Source organism: Phalacrocorax carbo, chromosome 6 (genome assembly GCF_963921805.1).
Source record: "Phalacrocorax carbo chromosome 6, bPhaCar2.1, whole genome shotgun sequence".
In the NCBI taxonomy this organism is placed as follows: Eukaryota; Metazoa; Chordata; class Aves; order Suliformes; family Phalacrocoracidae; genus Phalacrocorax; species Phalacrocorax carbo.
In genome coordinates, this window is record NC_087518.1 from 12,383,428 (window position 1) to 12,408,165 (window position 24,738).

At 40.1% G+C, this 24,738-nt stretch overlaps 2 protein-coding genes across 2 annotated transcripts in view; one reads left to right on the top strand and one right to left on the bottom strand.

The window, feature by feature from the left end:
* TMEM43 (transmembrane protein 43) overlaps window positions 1-24,738 on the bottom strand; it is a 481,635-nt gene that overhangs the window by 105,861 nt on the left and 351,036 nt on the right. The gene's annotated exons all lie outside the window — the stretch shown is intronic.
* UROC1 (urocanate hydratase 1) overlaps window positions 1-24,738 on the top strand; it is a 44,048-nt gene that overhangs the window by 14,978 nt on the left and 4,332 nt on the right. The window contains exons 6-18 of the mRNA XM_009501959.2: window positions 32-93; window positions 1,029-1,095; window positions 1,707-1,850; window positions 5,472-5,560; window positions 6,064-6,126; window positions 6,848-7,027; window positions 8,532-8,629; window positions 8,872-8,944; window positions 10,317-10,438; window positions 15,224-15,294; window positions 16,944-17,042; window positions 18,764-18,863; window positions 21,738-21,819. Coding sequence (XP_009500254.2) covers window positions 32-93; window positions 1,029-1,095; window positions 1,707-1,850; window positions 5,472-5,560; window positions 6,064-6,126; window positions 6,848-7,027; window positions 8,532-8,629; window positions 8,872-8,944; window positions 10,317-10,438; window positions 15,224-15,294; window positions 16,944-17,042; window positions 18,764-18,863; window positions 21,738-21,819 — 1,250 coding nt within the window. The remainder of the gene's footprint in view (window positions 1-31; window positions 94-1,028; window positions 1,096-1,706; window positions 1,851-5,471; window positions 5,561-6,063; window positions 6,127-6,847; window positions 7,028-8,531; window positions 8,630-8,871; window positions 8,945-10,316; window positions 10,439-15,223; window positions 15,295-16,943; window positions 17,043-18,763; window positions 18,864-21,737; window positions 21,820-24,738) is intronic.

Consider the following 24,738-nt stretch of genomic DNA (forward strand, 5'->3'; position numbering starts at 1 on the left):
ATGTGGGGTTTTCTTTTGTATGTTTTCTTAGGTTATTCCCAACTATTCCACCAGAGATGAATATGAGAAGATGTTTGCTTTGGGAGTAACAATGTAAGAAGATACTTCACTCTTAAAATATATCCAGTACTTAGCTAAAATGTAATACAGACATCAGGCAGTGGCTGATTAAAATTTCTAATGCAGGTGGGTTTCAACTGTGCTGCATAAGTTTGAGTTACATTCAGCCACATATATAAGGATGTAACTGATGTCTGCTAGGAATCAGTATTAGGTTTGTGTGTGGGACTTGGCTGAATTACAGCCTGAAGCCTTGGTCATAACCTGCTTATAGCACTGGCTAGTTCCACTCTGCAGTGTGTGTTTTACAGTCTACAGAAAACACAAGTTATTAAACATTCCTTCACACTAAGAGAAAGCTTTGAAGCAGAAAGATAGCTTTTTTTAAAATGATTATTTAGCTACTTTCTTACTGCTGATCTAGTTGATGAGCATAGGATTATTTTTCTGTTGTGTACCTTAAATGAAAACCACTGGAGAGCTGGGTGTGTACAGATAAGGAAGCTAAAAGAAATTAAAGGGCATGAATAGAGACTATGCATTGCCACTTTCCTGGGAATTTCATAGGAATGTGGGCAACCATTTTAGGCTAACAACTTCAAAAGTGACTATGTGACTTAGAAGCAGAAGTGCCACTGAAAACCAATGGCATAAAGATGCCAACAAGGTGAAAAGGAGTGTTCTTGTGTCCTAGTCACTATGCTAAATGCCAAGACACATTTACACCCAGTTTTTTGATCCATGCATTTTTAAACTCAATTCAATGAGCTAAATGCTGCTCTGAAAACATGTTGGTGCATTGCTAATGAAGAAACTCAATTAAAAGTTGTGAATTTGGTAATAGCAGATCTTTAACAACAAATTGAAGCACAGAGATTTTTTTGTTATACTAGAAACCAATGTAGACATGTACAGAATTCATTCCAGCCTGAGTGACGTGGTATCATTGTGTTCGTTGCTATTGCTAGGTATGGTCAGATGACTGCAGGGAGCTACTGCTACATTGGGCCTCAGGGAATAGTCCATGGGACTGTGGTAAGAAACTGGGGAAAGGTCTATTTGTTGATACCTTTTGGAGGAGGGTATCTCCTGCAGTGGCTGGTGACTGGAGTGGATTGAATTGCTGTGAGAGGATGTTCTGACTGCCAAAGAAATTCTCATTGCCCACTCCTTAAAAAAAAATTAGTGTGCTTCCACTCAGATAGTCCATGGCATCTTATGCAGAACACAGACCTGAAGGAATCTGCAATCAAGGTCTCAATCTGAGCTCACCTAGCTACAATAAGTGAAGTATGAATTGACCAAATCTGTTAGATAAAAACATTTTCTTACGTGTTCTCTTAGCTGTTTCCTCAGGTTTCTTTTGCAGCCATCCTGAATAAGTTTCTGTACCCCAAGAGCAATGTGTTGGGAACAACTGATTATTCTACTCCATTTCATGGTGAAAGAAATAAACATAATTAGGACAGCTAGTTTCATAACATCACTTCGTAACATGGTTCCTTCTTAAAAGGTTGAAACAGTTTCATGGTCTAAATGACCCCTGAGTTTCAAACTCTGTTTGCAAAAGGGACAGAAGATCTTTAAAATTCAGGGAATCTAGGAAAATATAGCTCCTGATAATTGCTATCTGGTGTTGTGTGCAGCTCACAGTGCTCAATGCAGGCCGTCGCTACCTGAAGGCAGAAGACCTGTCCGGAAAGGTGTTTGTTACTTCTGGTCTCGGAGGGATGAGTGGGGCTCAAGCGAAGGCTGCAGTAATTGCTGGCTGCGTTGGGATCATTGCAGAGGTGAGAGCAGTGCTGCTTTGATTTTTTGTTTGTTTTGTTTTGTTTCTCCTTCATATGCTGATCTCCCTTATTCTCGTGATCTGACATGTTCCTCAAGTAATGCTGACAAGCCAAACTCAGAAAAAGGTACTCTTTTCGAGATTTATCTTTTTCATTGCTGAGCCTTTTCACTGCTATTCCACTCTATTTGTTCACTCACTGGATCAGGCTGTAAGGATATAGACAGTAACTTCTTATGATTGCTTCACTAATAATGCAGAATGTTGTTGTCAGAGCTTGAGCTACCCTCATTTCATGTGTGAAAGGGTGTTACTTCCACTGGCAATTCCCATGGTAACTGCACCCTCTTGTGCAAAAGAAGTCTGTGTTAAAAAGGTGCTAGTTACATGGCAATTAATTTTTAATGACTGTGGCACCCTTATCAGGTGCAATGAAAAGTACCTGTTAAAAATGTTGATATGATTCTCTCATCAAGGTTGGGACTAATAAAGTTGCTTGATGTTGTGATTCTTTGAAGTCAATGGGATTTTGTAAAACTGGGAATTTTAAAGTTGGCTTCAGTATGAAGACGGTGAGGCTAATTAAAAGCACTTATGAGAATCCCAGGTTGTGGACAGCAAAGGTAAGTTCTGCAAAGGGAAAATGCTGATCAGGGAGAATTCTGTAGTACCATTCTCCCTGTTCCCTGAAGCTCACCCACCACATATGTTCTTTGTAGAGAGTCTTTCATCCTGATGTAATGCTTCTCTATTCCAAATATGTTAAAATAGCCTAGTTATTTCCTCCCATAAACAGAGTTTCTAACAATGATTTGTCATTCAAGGACTGCTAAGGTCCAAACAACTGGAATAGCGTATGATAGGATCCGCTGGATCCACAGATACACATAAGTATCATATATAATGCAGAACACCAACATCATAATCTTGCTAAGTGTGTATGCCTGCAAGTTTTGAGTGAAATGCATTTTCATATAAAAAAGTAACATTAGGTTCTCCTAATACCTGCATTTTTCATCTATTATGCTTATCATACGGCTCTGTTCTAACATATCAGATGGAAGGATGGACTACAAAAACACTGCAACAATTTTTCAACAGAAAATGTTGCTCTGCAATTCTGTGAAAGTGGTAGTGAATATCTTTAATGATATTGACTACTGAGAAACAATAAACACTCCCATGCATTTCTTCATGACTACCTTTGAATTCAATACACGAGAGAAACATTCTTGGTGGTCAGTCCTGTATCTGCTCCAAAATGCATTGAGGTCCTTTGACTAAATGATGAGGTGATGAGCTCTTACTCCAGTGGGAGTTTAGCCTCCTCAGCCGAAGTCGTTTATAGAAAGAATTAGCTGGCAGACCTCTGCTGTAGGCATGTCACTTGCTGCAATGAAAAGTGTAAGAATATTGCAACCTGACACATTGTAATTATAACTAAACTTCAAGCTGTAATGCCCACGTGGCATGCAGTAAATCTGACCTGCTTTGGCTAGCTTGGGTCTTATTCATGGAAGGTTAGGGTTTCATCTGTTTTTACAATAATGGTGCAAAGGTGGTTTTGTTTAGCACAAGTAGTGTGTGTATTTGAAATCCATCAGGTACTCCCTGCAGAAACAGATTTATTAAATCTATTGTTGAATAAATGATTATTGAATAAATTAGCTTTATTCAGACTTCTACTCTGTCATTATGATCTTTCAAATGCTAGAATACAAAGGAAGGATTCCAGTGAAAGCTATTCACAGCAGTCCTTTGTCTCTATGGCTGCAGATGATTTTGTTCAGGAGACTGAATATCGCCTGGTTTTTATCTCCTGTGAGATGATCCTTGTCGGAAATGAGTCTCAGGAGCACACGTGGATAGCTATATATATGTACATATGATTTATTTAAGGAACTATTTATGCAAATGACATTGATGAATTGTGTAAGAGATGTCATTTTGTCAGCCAGGGCTTCCGAAGCTCAGACAGAAGGGATTAATGGTGCAAGTCTTTTACCTCTTCTGTTTGACACAATGCAGAGTGTAATTTTATGAAATAATTGTGTGGAAGGCCAGACTATCTCCTCTGAGCTGCACTAAGCTCTTTAGGGTTACACTGGAAATTACATTAGCTCATCATGTTTGTGCAATTTTTTTAAACTAATGAGATGCTGATCAAAAAATGAGCATATTTTTGAAAGTGTGATCCAAAGGAAGCTAGTTTTCTTGAGTATGCTAGCAAGTCTGTGAAAGACTAAAACTGTCAGAGAGGTCTGAGGTAAAATATGTAAGATATGGCAACAGATTTAAATAGATCTGATCTATGTTATGCTGAGCTTTAAATGAACCCAATTCCTGTAATTCATATGGATCACTTAATATCTTTCCTCCTGTGCTGATTTAAATAACTCCCAAAGAAGCTGTCCCCCATGGCATCTGACTTTATTGAATAATTCCATTGGCAGTGACACTGATATTATCATAATCTGGGGGTTTTGGAGGGATAGTCTTTATTACTGATGTGGGAAGTGATGGAAGGTTTCTCATGCTAAGAATAATTAGGAAAGAAAAGGTTTCCTGGTGTGCAAGCAACTCCTGAATACGGAACGTATTTAATTTACATAGAAATACTCTGTTAATGAGAAATAATAGAATGGAAGTTATGGGGGTGTGTAATAGAGAAGTAAAAATGCTTTAATGAAATACTAGAGGATGATCAGGTTATGTGTTCTTATGCATGCACACCACTGTGGGTGTTTAAAGATGTTGCTACCACAGAAAATTGGCTTGAATTATTTTTTCCACTTGCTTTATGCTACTGATAGCTCTTTATAAAAGTCTTAATGACGTGCAAGTTTGTACATTGAACCATTAATACGGAATCTGTGCCAAAGCCTCCATAGTTTGCCTATCCCTTTATATTTTTATCCAGCTGTCTCTTATGCATATACACACAGACACACACAGAAGCTGAGCCCAGAAGAGAGCAAAGTACAGATTTAGCATTGAGTTTGGAGCCTCAAATTTCAAACAAGAGGGAATTAAATACGTAGTTTCGTTTTGATCCATTCCATTTTTCAGAGGCATTAGCCAACTGGGACAAGAAAATGCTTTCCTCTTCTCTTTTCTATATTTGGTTGAGATTTTCACCAGCAGTTGAAGAATAAAAGTGAGGGCAGTGTGGCAAAAATGTCTCTCTGAGCTGATCAAGGAAAATATTTCCTTAATTAAATAGAAATTTTATTTTCACACAAAATAGCCAGATTTGAAAACAAATTGGAAACACCTTGGCTTTCATTTTTTTTTCCAATATAATAATGAAAATAAACAATAAGAATAATTAAAATCAGCAGAAAAATATTACCTCTTGTACAATTTTAATGATAATTTTTGGCTTGTAAAATATTTTGGGAAGTTTTTTTTTCTTGCTCTGAGCCTAGATTAAAAGAGAACAGAAAGTGTAAAAAAAATCAGAGGTGAAAAATAAGTGTTTGAACAATCACTCCGTATTCTTAAGGCCAAGGCAGGGCTATTTCCTTTACCTATTAGCTATCCTTTCTTGCAGACTAATTGAAAAACTAAAGGTAAAAGTGAGTGGATAGGGGAAACAGGAGATCTCTGCTATTCCTCTTAGGTTGATGAAGCAGCACTTCTGAAACGTCACAAGCAGGGATGGCTGATGGAAATCTCTAATAACCTGGACCATTGCATTGCTCGCCTCAGGTATGACTTGTAACATAATTCAGTGAGCTTATCTCTGCTTCCTAATCCTTACTTTACATCTTTCTGCATTGTGCCATTTTAGTGGGCATATAGAAGGGGTTGGGGAACACCTCTTCTTACTCCAGGTCTGCTTTTGAATGCGAATCCATCCTTCCAAACAGCAGCAGTCATTATTAGTAACTACCAGCGCTTACTGCAAGCCACTACCAATGCTTCATATTATTTGTATATGTTAAATGTGTCTTTATTCAGTTTCATGAATATGCATAGAACAATTGCAAATAATGTTACACCTGAAGCATCACTCAAGCTTTCTGGAACCAGTGATTTGTTAACCATTTTTTAACCATTACATAAAGGTTAAAAGATCCGTTGCCTAGATAAGTGTTAGAAACCACATACAGACTTTTTTGCTGGGTTCGACTCTGCGTATGATTTGTACATTGCAAGATGTAATTACGTGAGGTGCATTTTCTTAAATAAATCTTTTTAATCTATTCTAGAGATGCAAGAAAGAATAAAATTGCCCTTAGTTTGGGTTACCATGGGAATGTGGTTGATCTATGGTAAGTAGTATATATGGATAACAGATATATTAATGTTCTTGCTTGTTAGTCAACCTGGAATTAGTTCCCAAACTTAGAAAAGAAGAGGCATTAAACCTAGTGCTGGGTTCATCACAATTTTTTGTAAGCATCTAGAGTGTTGTCAATAGAGGGGTCTTTATCCTTGTGTTCCAGTTCTCAGTTGCTTCTCATGCACCTTCTCCTTTCCTTATGGAACAACAAATTACTTAGGGAAAGACATCCCTAAGATTCTTCCTTGCATGAAGAAAGAATTTATACCTTTCCTTCTAACCTTTTGCTAATGGGATAGCAAGAAAGTGTCTTGGACTTCAGTGAAGACTAGAAGTATTGAGGTATTGATTGAATAAAAATAATTAGATTATGGGTGGAAATTCTGGCACTCCTGAGGCTTTATCCAATGGTGAATCTTGCTGTCGCATCATGTATCAGGGGTTGAGACTGACCAATAAGACCAGTATGTCATACTGGTGTCTGATTCATCTATCAGCATTCCTGCACAGGTAAATGTGAAGTATGAAAGTTGCACCTAAATCTTTGTCACCATCATTTCCCACCTCCTGACTCCTAAAACAAAGAATTAGCCTGCCAAGGGCATACCTTTCTAAATAACCTCTTGGGATGGAAGAAGTTCACCTGAAAGAGGAGCTAGAATGTGAAATGACAGCTTCTGTTCAAACATGCCATTCATTGTCTTCCCCAGGGAGAGGCTAGTATATGAGCTGGACACAACAGGAGAGCTGCTAGTTGATCTGGGGTCTGACCAAACTTCATGTCATAACCCATTCAGTGGGGGATACTATCCGGTACAACTTGGCTTTGAGGAAGCAAAGCATCTCCTTTCCAGCAATCCAGGGAAGTTCCGGACCCTGGTACAAGAGAGGTAAATGTTTTGGTGACACATGCTTTTAAACTTTAAGTTTACTTGCTCTGCAAGTGATCAGATCTTTCTTTCTCACAAGAAGTTTCTGTTCTTTGGTGTTTCAGTACAAATCTGGGGTAGAGCTACAGTACTAGTAACTCCCAACTTTGTACTTATACGGCTATCACTCAGAATATGGCAGACATCACTTACCCACCATTTTAGGAGTAGTCTCTAGCATAAGATCAGAGGTCTGGACACTAAAGTCTTATTTCACTTCTATAAATTCCTATGTTGCATTAGGTTTTAAAAATCTGGTACAATAAGGACAATTCCACGTAGTCTACCTGTTAGTTTAGGTTCACTGAATATATCATAAAAACCCAATGGGTAAACCAGAAGGTCCATCTAGCCTACCATGCCTCCCGCTGTGGTCAGTAATGCTTTTCTTTAGAGAAGAATATAAGGAGGGAACAAACTGTCCTCACAGCTTCCTGCAACTGTAACTACATTCTGTTTAGCATCTTGATTTGGTGGAGTTACTTCTGATTTGCAAGTTTGTAAGTAAAATTGGAATTGGACATTATAAAGGGAGCAATTTGGTATTTTATATATATAAAGATATATAAATAAAGATCTGTGGAACAGAGGCAGCAAGCTGTTGTTCTCATCTGGTACTTTCAAGACTTTATGGCTCCTACTCTGGTTTTGTTCACCTTGAACATTCCTGCTGGACACCTTTTTCCAGTAGAAGGTAGAATATAGGCATATAATCTACTTGACTTTGGATGAGGGACTACAAGAACCTTTCCAGTTTCTCAATTCTATATCGTACTACTCTAAGACAAAGGTAACAGAAAGGTAAATTTCTGGGAGGGCCTAATTTCTATCAAGCTAGGTGTGACCTAAACAAACCCAGTTTCATTTGTGAGGCATTGATTTACCTCTCTAGAGTTCCAAAAGGTTACACCTCTGCATGTACAACTCCATATGCAACTATGCATTGAGATCAGAACTGGATAACATTAAGTGGAAATGGTTTCACAGAGCAGTCCTGGGGTATGGTCCACTATCAGAAACAAAGGGAAAAGTGGGCTGTTCTGGCCAAGGGAGGGGCTGAAGCACTGATGTTAGGCCATTTTCAGTTTTTCTGTCTCTGCTCACTTTCTATGTGAACTTCTTAAACTCTTTTGCAGTTTTGAGTAGGCTGTTTTTTGTCATTACCTTCCATCCTCAGAGCTGGCTGTATTTCTTTGCTGAAAGACATGACCCCTCTCTGCTAATTAATGAAGTTCCCTTAATGACTGTAAATCACTTAAAAATTCGGGGATAACAGGTGCTACAGTGATTGAAAGCATCTCAGCTGACATCTCAATTGGTATCTTATGGGTTTATGCCTCAATTTCTCTGGGATCTTTCAGTTACATCTGTCTCCCCCTACTCCCATGCCTTTAGTGAGTTCATGAAATGATTCTTTTTGATATTTTATCAATCTGAAGAATAACTGTTTCCTTCTTTATTTCAGTCTGAAGAGACATGTGGCTGCTATTAACAGACTAGCTGATAAGGGAATGTTTTTTTGGGATTATGGCAATGCTTTTCTCTTGGAAGCTCAAAGGGCTGGTGAGTAGATCCTGGAATTGTTAGGTGGAAACAAGGACAATCCCATGTGCATCTTCCCAGCTGTATATTTTGGTAGGATAGTGTGGGCCGCTGTGTTATGCTGACTCTCTAGTCTCTCATTCTCTGAGACCCCTGACCTTCTCTGTGGCTGAGATAGAGTCTTCACAGGAACCCAGGTGCAGCCTGGTTTTACATTTTATTGTTTTTCTTCATAGCGACTGACTATTAAAATTATTTTGTAGGTGCTGATGTTGAGAAAAAAGGAGCCAGTAAAACAGAATTTCGATATCCTTCCTATGTTCAGCACATCATGGGGTATGTTGGGGAGAGTTTGGAATAAAGCACTCAAGTCCCTTGTGACTCCCTCTGTTCAGAGGGAGTACTACAGAGGTTCCCCTTAGTGCAAATCTCGCAGTGCACTATGAATGATGAAAAGGCGCCAATGATAGCAGTAGGAAAATTGATCTCACAGGTGTTATGCCAGAGTTACTCCTATTTTTCTCCACTCTGGAGTAATGCCCAGTGTGGTTTAGGAAGATGTCCTGTTGGCTGTAAGCATCATACTCATGTTTCTATTGGCTTCCTTAGAGTTAATCCTTACATTCTCCTGTGTACAAGGGAAAAGAAGAGCCAGACCTGGAGGGACGTATTCGATGTGATTAACATAAGTAAACTCTGACAGCAGAGGCTGTGCTAATCTCTTGTTCTGAAAGGCATGGCATGTCTTGATAATTTGGTGTAAAGCTTTATCCTTCTTAGAATAAAAGGTTTTATGAAAGCAGACACCAGATGTGTGAACAGTAAGCTAAAGCATTGCCAAGTCAAAACTCTTTACTCCTTTACATGAATAGTTGCATTTTCTCTTTTGTTGCATCAATTTTCCTGAAGCAGTTCTACTTAAGAGAATAGCCAAGTCACAGCCTCACACTGTAACTATATGCAGCTTCACTTCTAGGTGCTAAAAATTAAGAGCTTTTACCTTCAGAGCAAGAGAGCTTAGTTCCAAATTATCAAAGCCTATGTCTACACGGAAGTTAAAAGCACGTCTGAAATGAGGCACTATTCTGCCCTTATTGCCGGCTGTACCTCTTACCCAAGCTGTTCATATTGTTTGTAATTAAAGCTGAGCACAGGAGATCTAGGTTTATAATGCTTTTTGCCTCTGACACATGCTTAGCTTGCCTATATCATGTGAATAAGAGCTTAAACGTAGAGTAAGGCACCAACCAGATTAGATCTCTTCTGGAACTCTTGCTGAAGTGTGTCTTACTATTGTGTGCAAACAGTGTGGACAGCAAATGATTCTGGACTCAGGCACTTGTTCAGAACTTACGCTTGTCTTATAGTATAGATGCACTCAGCCTGGGTTAAGGCAGAAGAGGGAGTATATTTGATGAAACAAAAGAAAAATTGCAGTTCATCTGGTGATGGACTTGTTCGATTGAATTGCCCAACATCCCTGTCAAAATTCTGGCCTGACTGTATTTTTATACACCAGTTGATGGCTGTGTGAAACAGCGCTATTTAATTTCTCAATTAATGGTCCCCGATGCTTCTGTTTAGATTAGTTCATTGAAAATGTCAAATTCTTCCGTCTCCAGCTAATGAAAGAAAAGCACTGCTAGCAGCCAGGATAAATAAGGAAAGAATTCCAACTATCTTTTAATGAAACATGTTCTTTTCCCAGGGACATTTTTTCCCTGGGATTTGGACCATTCCGCTGGGTTTGTACCTCAGGTGACCCACAGGATCTTGCTACCACTGACTCAATTGCCATGTCTGTGCTAGAAGACTCCATACGCCAGGGAGGTAAGATACCATCCCGTGCCCTCTTCACTGGGGGTCCTTTTGGGGAGAAAAGGAAACAGAGTTGTACAATGCATGACGGCTTTTGGCTGAAACTGTAGAAAGCACTCTTTTTCCTGTTCCATTGGGACAGGAAATCTCACTGTTCTCCACATTCCTATAAGGAGTGTAATTGGTAAGTAAAATATAAAAACACCATGTAGAGAGGTTATTGATCCCAAAGCTATTGTTGCAGTTTTGGCTAAAAGCACTTCTTTTCATTTGTTACAGATTTTCCTGTATTTCTGTCACCTTGAAACTTTAAGGCAAACAGTATCTTTCATCACTAGGTCTCCCAGAGTTTTTTTAAAAGGAGTCAAATTGCTTTCCCCCTGTCTTACAGGTGACTGAGGCATGGGAATCTAGGGAGGTTATTAAGAGGCTAGCAAGCAGGTCAGTGGCAGGAAACCTAGGTTTTATGGGTGTGGTGCTCCATCCAGTGTCATTTACTTCTGATTACAATTGTGAGGTCTTTCTTTTTTGTCATTTGTTAACAAATTGACAGCTGTTTCTACTCACGGGTGGATGCAATTTGGAATATCTGCATGGCTCTGTATGCTACTCTAGTATCTAGGAATTACACTGTCTTTCTTCCATATCCTTGAAAGTTGGCTATTCCTGTTATACCCTGCTTATGAATGGGAACTGAGACAAAGCTGATTTTGTGTCAGCAAACATGAATCCTAACCTCCCAGGCTACAGTGGAAGGCCCCAGTACTTCCCCTTTCTTTGTCTGCTTTTATGGTAGCTGGACAGCAGACTCAAAGGCTTAAGTGTCATTGTCCCCTAGCACTGAAGTCCTCAGCAATTCCGTTTCGAGAGAGTGGAGCCTTGTGCTTCTCAGAATCAAGGAAGGGATCACAAGGAAACAGATCACAAATCCAAAGCATATTTTATGGGGAGGAGACCATAATATTTTTATCTGGTGATATTGAAATACTTGTTGCTTCTTTCATGAAAGACATAATCAAAATATGAATAGAAGTGTGGAGACTTTTAATTCCTATTCATATTTATTCTAGAACAGTTAGCATTATGAGGGTCTAGGGTGGTATTTCCAAAAAGGATATACGACATTCAGATATGTCTCTCATCTGAAACAAAACCACTCTTGTCTTCCTATAGTGTAAGGCTGCTACACTTCCAGCTTCCTCTTCCTCCTAAGAGGTGAATTATTTGATAGAGTGGGTCTAACTCTGCAAGGTCCTTAGGTCTGTCTATTATCTTAAACTTTCCTTAGGAGTCATCTTGAAGAAATAGCACTGGAGCATGAGGTGTTTTTAATGCAATGGCCCAGAAGTGCATCCCCTGTTCTATGGATATTGACACTTTCATGTTTTTAAACCTGGTCCCTCAGCTTAATTGAAGGGAGGGTGAAATCCAGTGCTATAGATCGATCTTCAAAAATTTGCAGTAATTTTTCTGCCATGTACTGCAATCTCCAGTCATCTTCTCTCAAGACTGAACTGATGCATGACCTTTGGATAGTTAGCATTGCAAGACTAGGAAATGAATCAGTTGCTGTGTGTACAATAGTATGCATGTGTTTATATAGATGGTAATGTAAAGCTGGGGAGAGAAGTCTCTTCCACACATAAAAAGCATTGAACTCTTGTATGATATTCTCAATTTAAATGAAAAATGACGTTTAAAAATTCCCAACAGGTGAAAACAGGCTTAAGGGCAAGGCTATTATTGGATTTACTGTTGAATTTGGCAGGACAATGGGAATAGCATTTCAAAGAGAAATGAAAATGGAATTTGGCCAGAAAATAAACAGCCATTCATGAATTCATGTTCTTGTGTATTCCATTTGCTGTCCACTCCCATGGGACGCGGGCTTGGACCAAATTCCAGGGTCTGGATATCCTCACACACAAATACATCTAAAATATGAACCTACCTTTGGATTTTATTAAAAAACCCAACCTGTTATGATGGCTGAGTGAAAACTCCACAGAGCTGAAGTCTGTTGCATTCCAAGTCTAAACTTTTGACCTGGCCTTGAGTCCAATGTTAAACATTCTTCTCCTTTTGTGGAGTCAAATTTTTGCACTCACAAACAGTGGAAAAAGTCCAATGCAGTTTTATTATCTGCTTCCACCCCTAAGGTACCCAAGCTTTTAACTTTTAGCCTTTGCATGAGAGACACAGCACTGATGATTGGAGTGTAACTTGGATTTATGACCTCTGGGGCAGTTTGAAGACTGAGCTGATACACAGCAGTAATACAAATCTCCCAAGAGCAAAGGGAGCCAATCTCTGTGTTGATGAGGACTGTTCCTCTAAGTACACAATGCTTTCTAGTATCTTTTTAAACCCTAAATATGTACAAAGGCCTATGAAATACCAGAAGCAGTGCAGTAGCTTGCCTGGCTTCAGGGTCTATTCCCGTTGGGGTAGGGAAATGGGGGAGCAGTTTAGCAAATGAGACACATGTGGAGCTAATCTGAAGTTAAGGTCTTTCTAGAAAGAGCTGTAAGATTTTTCAGTTGCAGGATGTAAGTCTAAATAAAAGACAATTCTTCAGTTCCCCGGGGATAACAGATGAAATGCTACTTTGGACACACCACAGTTTAGGACAGAGAATATGACACTTTATTGGAGCTGACTGGGACAGACAGATGTGCTGTGTTGAGATAAGTCCTTGTAGCCAGTATTTTCACTGGCTTCCCTTCTGGTTATGTTGTATGGAATTAAGAGACCATAAGATCTTTTCTATGAGTGTGCACTGTGGAGTATAAAATATGTAAGTAATCTCTGACATTGCTTATAAAACTGATAGAAAGGAATTAATTCTCTATTCGGTTTTCTAGAGCAACTCCTGTAAACTCTCATTAAGTATCTATAACAACATAAGTGAATACTACCCATTACCTTCTAGATGTTTCCTTAAAACTTATGAATGGTGGCACAATCCTCCTAGGAGAGCACTAGCAGATGTTTCATCTTTGACTCCCTGTGAAGCTAAGAGCTGACATGTTAATCCTCACTGCAGAGTTTAGAAGCTCACTTGGAGCCAACCCTTAATGCTTTAAGGGTTGACAGGTCTTTTTAGGATCATTAAAGCTCTGTATGGAAGGCCTGCCTCTGCAGGAATGAGCATACTTTATATTTTCCTTTAACAATGTGTTCAACCAGGATTAGATACTAATATCTTGCCTTTTCCTCTTTCCTTTTTCTAGTTTTACTACGCATATCTGCTGACATATTGCCTAGCGGAAAGACAATAGTCTTAAACACTCTTCTCAGTTACCAGGGATGATTTCAAGTTAGTAGTGTGCTGTTTCTCCACTTTGACTTACTTTCAAACATAAGTTTCAGATTTAAGATTCACTTTGAAATTCAGGTGGACGGTGTGCAAAGCCATGTTGTCTAGACTGTGCTTTTGCCAAGAAAGGTTTGACCAGATGATCCTTGAGGTCCCTTCCAACCTGGTATTCTATGATCTGTGAAGTTATATGTATATTATAATTTGACTTGACAATGGGTGAGAGCTGGAAAGTGATGAGGAACATGCTATCTTGGCATCTGCAGAAATGGTTATAACTTGAAGCTCTAATGCATAAGCAAGTCACGGTGGCTTAGCATGTTCCCTCATGCCAGATGAGCCCTGGTAGCTGACCATGCCTCTCGGGACAAGGTAATGTGATGTAGCTTAGCCCATAGAGAAAGAGCCTACAGGCAGTAACTGTTTCAGCTGTTGTAACTTCATCTGAGCTCACACTCAGCCTGCATGGAAAGGCATAACTGTAAAAGTCCCCAAAATTAAGACAATAAGACAGACAGTAAGACAATGCCTCTGTCCCTTTCAATACACCCTCTCCCTTTTGTTACTCGCTTGCTACAGATGGTGCCATGCCTGTGAAGGTTGCTGATTCTACTGAGGTAACCCTGTATCTGACTGATATATACCATATTTCATTGTCTGTCACTTCATGTATCTTTATTCTTACTTCTCTTTGGTTTGGCTGGTTGAGATGGAGTGGCACAGATATAAATGAGAGGAGAAGCTGGAGAATATAAAGTGGTTATCTGTAATTCTCCTCTTAGATAACATATCTAACCAAGCTGTAGGGTGGATTTACACATAAAGTAGCTACTCCATAGTAAGTCAGCAGTGTTCAGTTTGTGCTCTATAGCAATGCAAGGCAACATGCCTCAGTTTGTAGGATAAGAGAGCTCAGTTTTATCTTGGGATAAAAATATTCATGTGGGCCATTTAGCATAGAGCAACTGCTGTGCTATAGATCTATTTCCCAGCATTGGAGTAACTTATCCTCAGGTGTGTATTGCCAGCTGCTTCTGAGAATTTCTGCTGGCTGACTCAAGGGAGTTATTTGCTACCTCATGCAAGTCTGGACTGTAGTACCCAATGTCATGGAGTTTGCTAAAGCTACTAATTTAGCAAAGTCTCAGAAAGGGATTGGGCATTTAGTAGGCAGCAAGCCACCTGAGTAAAAATGAACAGTACATGTAACCCATATTTCAAGGTTTAATTTAGTTTGCTAAAGATCTGAATGGGAGTTATCATTCCAGCTGCCTCCCAGACCACATCTCATACTTCTCTCTAAATATATGGTCAGGTTACTGCATCAGCTGCACAGAGGATTCTATGTAGCATTTCCTTAAATGTGTACTTGTACCTAAGAGCAGAATTTGACTTCTTAGTGCTGTCAGATAAATGGGATTTAAAGCATATTGCATTCATTTTCAAAACCTCTTTTCTTTCCTGCTTTTTCTTGCAAGTGAGCACATCTGTGAAGCAGCAGTACCATGATAACATCCGTTGGATTCGAGAAGCTGGCAGGCACAGCTTGGTAAGTGGATGTATGCCACAACAGCACATATGACCACTCCTAGTTCAGAATGTGGTTTTTGAATGCTGGAGTGAAAAGCAAGGATGTGCACAGATGAAAACACTGGCTGTAACTCCCAGGGCTGATAACTTAAAACTCTCTCCACAGCAGAGTTTTAGTGTGAGCTGAAGCAGTTATTTCCCTTCATTTCCTCATCTGGAAATGTTCAAATAATCCAGCAATATCTAGTCTTATATCTGAAACTATACACTGAAACATGTCAATGATTCACCATCCACCTCGGTTGTAATTATGTTTTCTTTCACAGCACTATTCAAAATCGCAGAATCACAGGTTGGAAGGGACCTCAGGGATCATCTAGTCCAACCTTTCTAGGAAGAGCGCAGTCTAGACAAGATGGCCCAGCACCCTGTCCAGCCGTATTTTAAGTGTCCAACGTGGCCAAGTCAACCACTTCCCTGGGGAGATTATTCCAATGGTTGACTCTCCTCAATGTGAAAAATTTCCCTCTGGTGTCCAATCAGAATCTCCCCAAGAGCAACTTGTGTCCATTCCCCCTTGTCCTCTCCACGTGACTCCTTGTAAAAAGGGAGTCTCCATCTTCTTTGTAGCTACCCCTTAAGTACTGGTACATGGTGATGAGATCCCCTCTGAGCCTCCTTTTCTCAAGGCTGAACAAACCCAGTTCTCCCAGCCTATATTCATATGGCAGGCTTCCCAGTCCTTTGATCATCTTGGTGGCCCCTCTCTGCACCCCTTCCAGCCTGTCCATATCCTTTTTGTATAGAGGGGACCAGAACTGCACGCAGTACTCCAGGTGTGGCCTGACAAGCGCTGAGCAGAGTGGGATAATGACTTCTTTCTCTCTGCTGGCGATGCCCTTTTTGATGCAACCCAGCATCCTGTTGGCCTTCTTGGCCGGAGCAGCACACTGTTCACTCATGTTGAGCTTTCTGTCCACCAGGACCCCCAGGTCCCTTTCCACAGAGCTGCTCTCCAGCCAGGTGGCATTGCTTTGGCCCAACCTCTTCATGCCTGCAGTTCCCAGTACCCTTTTCAAAACAGATGATGAGGCCAAAGAACTGCCATCCTTTTGCATTGTGGGAAGGAGGATGCCAGTGAAGCATCCTTTGTTTTTTCTTTTAGGGCAAGCTATCACTGTGAAGCTAACTGGTAACACTTTAGGGCTCATATGTGTTTTCCTCATCTGGAAGCCAGATTGGTCTGTGGGGTGAAAGCTAGAGAGGAGCATAGCTGTGTAGGACAGATGTTCTTTGCTATTCTTCATCTCCATATTTCTCTTCCCTTCCAGCCCACCATTGCCAGTTCCAAACTTCTGCTTCTCAGCTGTTGATAAGGGATTTGCTGATAGGGGGATTATAGTCTGGCAGTCAGGTTGATTTAAAAAGTGGGATTTATTGGATAGTAGCAGCTGAATACAGAAATACATCTCACTGATCATGTGAGTGGAGATAACTCAGTTCAAAGAGGGATTTTAATTTCTTTTTTCTGGAAGCTGGATGCTGATGAAGAAATAATCTGCACTTTTTCCTACAGAAGGGGTCAGTCCTGTGACTCCATTTATCTGGGGCCTGAAGATAAGCCAGCTGCGCAGGGAACCTTATCGCTTTCGTATTTTTACTTTCCAGGTTGTTGGCTCTCAAGCTAGAATCTTATACTCTGATCAGAGGGGTCGTGTGTCTATAGCTGTGGCTATTAATCGAGCGATTTCCGAAGGAAGGATTAAGGTTTGTCTTTTTTATCTTGATGTGGTCTGGTAATTGTGTTTAATATCTGAGACTGGGGTGGCAGGCGGGAAAGGAGAAAGCTTCACCCAGTGAGGACAGAAGTGCCTGCTGTTTACATGGGACCAGTGTTCTGTTAGCATATATTAGAGCTCAGTCATCTTCTCTGCCTGTCACTGGTACTGCAGTACATAATAGAAGAGAGTAGTTTAGAAACCCTCTGAAATATGCTACCTTTTATTTCATGGTAGGAATCTGCCTTATTTTCTATTTGGGCATCTACAAGCACAACATATGATGCTGTGATTTGTTGAAAACAAGGCAGGGGCTGTAACTCCTTGGCAGTGCCCCAAACATTGAAAGTAAAAAGAGGCTGTGCCACTGCCCCATGCTTAGCCTCTGTCCCTCACTTTCAGAAATGTTATGGCTACAGCCAGCTCTGTAGTCCATTTTCATTTGCATTGCATATGTGAATGAAGGAAATCATTAGGGTTGATGCTGCCACTCTAGTGCATAATTAGTAATATTTTACTCATCTGAGTAAAATCCCACTGACCATATGTGGTGGTGGTAAAAGTACGTACTATGGGCAAGATTGTATAGGGATTTTCTAAGTTCTTCATGAGTATTGTAGGTAGATGTACAATGTCACATCCTGGGGACCAAAATCCTGAAGGCACCACTCAGTAATTATACCCATTTCCTGCTGTGTGTACTGCAGCATCAGACCAAGGCATGTTCACTCATTCATCTCCATCTTTTTCATAGCTGAGTTACAATTACCCTTTCTAAAGGGGGCAAACCCAATGGATTCTATCTAGGAAAGGTCTGGTTTTTGTTACTTAGAAAATGTTTATTAAAATATTTCAAATGCTGTTGACCTTCTCAGGATTCAAAATGAATGTCATTGCAAGCTAGTCTTAAAAAATAAACCTGACCAGACAGAACATTCTCTTGGAGCTACGAGTGGCAAGGTCAGACTCCCAGGCCCTTCAGATTTTGTTGTGTCCTTTTTTTTTTTGTTTCTGCAAATCCCTGTTACCCCTTTCACAAGCTGGGTGCTCATGTCTATTTTCAATTATTTTCTAATTCACTGGCAGCATAAAACAGAGCCAGCTAATTCCAGACCACACCATGCCAAGAGTGAATTATTCTTATATAAACCCTGTGCATGGCAAATGATAATGAAGACCTGCAAGCTGATTTAGATTCATACTGTCAATTAAATTCCATATCAAGAATGAACTTGTTTGAGCTGTATGAAATCACTGATTTTTATTGCTAACCTATTTTTAGTCTTGAAGTCTTCCAAAAGAATGAGAAAGTGTAAAAATTCTTAATGTTAGTTCTCCTTTTCAACAGCAAACAAGAACCATTTTTGAATGAAGATTTTTGCACACTGAAATGTCTTTGGAATTTCAGCAAAGAAATACTCAGATGAAATAACTGTACTGCTTCCCCTCCCCTTCTTTGAGGATGCCGTTGGCATAAAAACAAGCTCTTGTTCTTATTTATGAAAGGATGGTGGTTTTCATGAACAGCATGTGAACCACTGTTTTATAACAAATAATAGCAGGCAGAGAAGGTGTTTCAGGGGTTTAGGGGAGGGGACAAAGCTGAGGTCTGAAATTACTTAAGACAGAAGTGAATTCAGCAAATGATGATCCTCGGTAGTGTTGACAGTCCATGAAGGATTCGATTTTCTTGTTGTTGGCTTTTTGCAGGCTCCGGTAGTCCTCAGCCGAGATCACCATGATGTGAGTGGGACCGACAGTCCTTACAGGGAAACGTCAAACATCTATGATGGATCAGCCTTTTGCGCAGGTCAGCAGAGAAGAAACTTCTTGTCTGTACGGGCAAACAAGGAAATTGCTTTAAAAATTGGGGGTTTTATAAAGTAACATTTAAAAAAATGTTTTTGTTTAACCCTTTAATCCAATTAATCAGATTTCTTGAGCAGCTTTTGGGGATTTAATACTGATATAGAGATGAATGTGGAGGTAGTTAAACAGGAGAGGTCCAGAACAATGCTGAAAATTCCATGAAGATGCATCAGATTTACCTGAATGTAATGGAGAACAATCTCTCTCTGAGGACTGTCTTCTGTTTGATTTTACTTTTGCACCTCACTGTTTCAAAGAGGCAATCTGAGGAGAATTACAGCCATATTTGCTTGGGATCCACAAGTTCAAAATCAGATCTATGATTACTATCATAGTTTTTGCTTAAAAGAAAAACATTCACAGCTGCTTTTATTTCATTGCCTGAGGACTCAAGAAAGCAGTCTGGAGTTTCTGAAAGGAACTTTTCTGGTCATAAGGGAACATACTTTGATAGTAAAAGCATAAGAATGGAAGTCAGGTGTTCTGGATTAGACTCCAAGCCTTGTTGCTCACTTAGTGTGACTGTGAGCAAATCATGTATGCTTACTATACAAAAGGAGCTTTTAATTCTGCACACCTGACCTGAGCTAACCAGACTCTGCTTTTAAGTTTGTGAAATGGTGCTGTAGAAAAATAAATCCACAAAATATCAGATAGGAGACCTGAAAAAAAGATGAGTGAGGAACTAAGTGATTTTTAGCCCAAATCTTCCTCAATTTTCCATCCATAAACTGTAAATTATGATAATAGCTTTAGCCTAGTGGCGTTTTTGCATGTCATGAACTGACATTCAGGAAGTGACTTGAGATTGGAGGATACACGCTGTTGTAGAAGGAGAAATTATGATAGAGGTAGCTGAGCATATTGAATTACTTCCATTATGGGAATCCATAATAGATTCATAATAGAACCAAATTATGGCTCAATTTTAAGGAGGAAAGTTCCCTGCTATCTTAACTGGATTTCCTGATGAAATGAGGCTTTTAGCTGTGTCTATTAGTCCCACTTCAACACTCTGAGTACATTGGCTAGTTCTAACAGAGCAGATGGATAGATTCCTTGAATAATGTCTGATTCTGACAAGCTGTGAGAAAATGGTGCATCTGCACAAAGAACAGCAATCCAAAGTAAAGTCTCCACCAAAGGGCTTAACCACATAAGTAAACCCCAGGCAATGTCCTCAGAAAAGGGCAATAGAAACAAGGTTTGTGGAACCCCATTGCTCATCATGTTATGTGTTTTTCTTTGCATTTTGTGATTTTCATTAACCATTTGCCTTCTCTGAGGGCTCATCCAAAGCCTGTTGACCACTGGTCTTTGAAACCAGGTCTAACTTTTACCAGATGAGCCTCTGGAGGTAATAAAAGAACATCTTAGGTCTTCATCTCTCCCTTATTTCCCATTGTTTTGACACCACATTTGAGCTGTTTCATTTGAAATTGGCTCCTCTCTAGCACACAGGAATTTTCCAGAGGGTTTGCCTGTCTTATTTTGTTCTGCAGTAAGTACCTCAGCCAGATCCTTGGTAAGCATGGGTCGTTGCTGCTCAGCAAAGTGCAGGTCAGCATAGACATTCGCACAGTTAGTGACTTTTAATGAAGCCAAGGAGTAGCACATTATTACATTGTTAATCCGCTTGCCATGCTCCTTGTCCAACCTCCACGCGTATTATGCTAGTGGCTGAGGAAGAAATCTATACATTTTTTGAAATGTGGATTTTGATATCTCCCATTTCCTCTTGACAGCCCTGTAATTATGATAATTGGGTTATTAAAGTGACATAATGCCAGATAAAAGATGCCATAATGGGGCTTTTGACAGGGTTTAACATAGATTAGTGCTCAAATAAACTAATTTTTCCATCAGACATGTAACAACTGTGGGTCTGCAAATGTGGCTGGTGGGGATATTGCTGTTTGTCTCTTACTTCTTACTGTTAAAAGCACAGCAAATGATCTATTAAATCTGTCCTGATTTAAATCTGGACAAGCGTTTTCAGTAAATTTTACCCTGTTATCATCCATGTGTACCTCTTTCCACCTCTTTGGGCATATTCTTTAGCACAAATTGTAGCGAACTTCCAAAATTCTAGTGAACGTTTCAGTGGAAATCACACATTTGACATTAGACAGATGATATTTGGCTGCTAAATTTATTTATTTAAAAAAGAAAAAGAAACCACCTTTGTGTTTTCAGCAGTTCAAGTTCAGTTCCCCTATGTCTAGAGAACTGGGGCCAACAGCACTCTCATCCTAACTGTGTTCTCAAAATGCAAGTCCTTAACTTTAGACTGGTTTTCTGCACAGGGCTGAATTAACTCTGCAGTCTGGTCTGAAAATACTTCAGACTGCTGCAAACTGCAAGGTGTGTAGTTTTCCAGGTGTCGTCCTCCCCATTTTGAAACCCTCCACATGGATGTGTCCAACCTGTTCTTCCATGAATGAGGTATCCCAAAGGAGAGGACTGTATTTCTCTCCATGCTGAGGAGCTATCTCCCAGCTGAGGAGTGGTAGGTTCTTCAACTGCCTGAATTGGATCACAAGTGCAGAAAGCATCAGGGTTGTCACAACCCACAGTGTCAAACTGGCATTTGGTTCCTCCAGCGTAGGGGCAAAGAGTGGGAGGAAAATCTCTCTTGCGTGTTCCTCCCAAGAATGTAATGTTTAGTGTATATCTGTGAGAGAAGCTGTGAGTAAATGCTGTCTTCAACACTGTCTTCATGCAGAAAATCAAGGTGTTAGTGGAAGGAGTGAGCAGCACAATAAGAAACCAAATGCAGCATGTCAGAGCCATAACACCTTTCCTTTCCTCCTAGACATGGCGGTACAAAATTTTGTTGGAGACGCGTTCAGAGGAGCAACCTGGGTGGCATTGCACAATGGTGGTGGAGTTGGCTGGTAAGAACTTATTTATGCTTTTAAAGCTGGACTCTGAATCCTGTTACTGCTGCTGCGTATGCATGCAGAGACAGGAGGAGAACTGCAGGAAAAAAAAAGTGTGTACTACTGGAGGAGTACAATGTCATGATCATGGGAAGGATGGGTTTGGAGACAAGGATGTATTATAAGGTAAAATATGGTGTTGTATGAGGCTTTTCTAATTAATGCCCATATGTCTAGAAAAAGTGTTTTGGACATTGGCCACGGCACAGTTTGGAGAACTTAATTTGCCAAACGAGGACAGACTGCCATGGTCTTTTTGAACAGATCCTACTTCCAAAGCTGTCTTCACACATGCTCAGCCAGAGTGTCAGTGGATGGATTATGTTCAGGTTTCCCCTTAAGCTGTATTTAAATCTGTGACCTTAGGACCCCAATATAAATGCCCATGTGCTAAAGTGCAATGAGGGGTTATTGATACAAAACAGCTCAGGTGCCAGCAAACCCTCCCAGCCTTCTTTCTCCCCTTCCTTGTGCCTGGTAGGATAAAAGACCATAGCCAAGCAAGGACTTGATTAAATACCTCCTTCACATAAGATGCAGAACTAAGAGAAATGTCTAAACTGAGATGCAGAATGAGAGAAATATTACGTATGGGGAGAGAAATTAATCTCCTTCGTATGCCACTAAAAGGTTACTCTGGGTTGGCAGAGGTTTAGGGAAAAGGAGAGCCTGGCCACACTGCAGAGTCTCTAATTCTGGTTTGCTCCTTCCAGCATACTCCAGCAAAGCATCTCCCATTTACAGTCATGTCTTAATTTTGTCGTGTCGCCAGTCAGAAGCGGGGCAACCCTCTATTAAATGCTATAGTGGACCCTCCCACTTCTATATTCCATCCAGCTCTGGAATATGCCAACAACAGCAAGTCAAAGAACTCATAGCAGATGTTATCCTCAGAGACATTTGATGATAATTTATTGTTACTTATCCAGATGATCTGGATCTAGAAAATATCCCTTAAAGTCAGATGGAGAATTCCCTCTCCTGTACTCTAACTCCTTTGATTTCAGTGAAGTAAGTACTGAATAGAAGGTACATGAGAGCAAAATTGAACACCGGGATAAGAAGGCTTTCTGAGGGCTCAGACACAAGGAGTGAAAATCTGGCTTTACTGATTTCAGCAGTAACATCCACTGTGGCCAGGATTTTATTCACAACTTCCATAATTCTGAATGGAGAACACATACCTGAATATCTGGTTACTCTGGTCATCTCATCTCAGACTCCAGAGATAGCAGCAGACTAGATCTGTCTGAATGGCCTTAGCTGATTTTAACCTTTTAAAATATCTGCTTATGAAATACAAGTGAAGAAAATAACTTTCCACCACATATTGTGCAAAGTATTTGGAATATTTTTATGATAATTGATTATAATTATTAGAATTGCTAAAATAATTGCTTATGCCATGAATGCTTTGTGCGTAGATGATGCTTAATTCAAAGGATACAAAAGAGAGTATTCCTGGTCTCTCTCTGGCTTCTGTAAGGCCAGTCCCTCCTGCATGTTTCTAGCCCTCTGAGCAAGTCAAAGAGAGACTGGCTGAATGGTGAGACTGCCCTTACTTCTAGAAAACTGGCACTGGCCACACTGCCACTTCAGTTATATTGTTTTAGTTGTTTCTTAAGTGGAGTTACATCATTACAAAGAAGCTCCTCCGCAAGGCAGAGCAGAGGTGCTGTCATTTTTGTAATGCATCAGAAAATTAGCATGGGGCTATTCACCGAAATCAAAATATCAATGGAAAAACAGGGTTTGCTTATACTCTTTGACATTTCCTGGGGCTACATAGTGGCTTGACGTTGTGGAGTGTTATCTGCTCACCTTATTCTTGGAGCAATCATAGCCCTCTGTGATTAAATTACTGTGCTTCAGTGCAGAATGCAGAGCATCAAAATTAGGCCTGTCTCTGCAAGAGCCTTAATAAGCCACCATGCTGAGACTCAGATGTGGTAACAATGTTGTGTCATTACATGCTGTGGTCTGGAGAGCCCCTGAAAGCCATGGCACGACAGGTGGTTCTGCTTGGCTTAACTAATCATGGCACCACCCTGGCTAAAGTACTGTACCCCTTTGCCTTCTAAGGAGAAAGAGAGGAATAATTTAAAGGTGGTGAAAAAAGCAAAACCAACTCCCAAACATAACAAATTACTTTCTTTGCTGGGAAGAGACAGATGCCTTTAGTTTTTAGGACCTGTTTTTCTTTTTCTCTGGAGAGCTTACAAATTCAGTTTACTTCACCATAGTGAAATCTCCATGTGCCTGATAAAACCTTCTTGTCATCAGCTGATTTGGAAATGTGAGAGTGGAAGCTTATATATATTTATATTATGTTTATAAACAAATATGCACATAATGAGAGAGAAATCAAGTTGTCATTGGCAAGTCTCTGTTCAGGGAGTTCAGAAATGGCAATTGCACTGTGTTCAGCTACCAGTCCTCCCTGCAGAGGCTGGGCTTGCGTGGAACTGCTGACAGATCTGCTATATCCTCCCTGTGAGACTACAGAAGTACCTTTTACCTGGTTTGATTTTCCTGTGTTATAGCCTTGTGGGACAAACAGAAAAAGCAGGATTAATATTTATTTAGCTGGAATCTGCATCACATGTGCTGTTTGAGAGATTTAAGATTAACATAGTCTTGACTATAATTACTGCAAATTAATGTTATTCACTTCTTACTGCCTGTTTATTTGCAGGAGAATGTATATTAGCACAAAGCCTGAGTAACCTGTAGTAACAAAAAGGCAGAGGCAATTTAAGAATCTAACTGCACTGTTGATAGTGTGACATCTTGATTGTGAGAGAGGCCTTGTTTTCTTTGATCACCTTAGAAGGAGACATCTGGAAATTATAGGAGGTAGCTTAGGTCAAAATG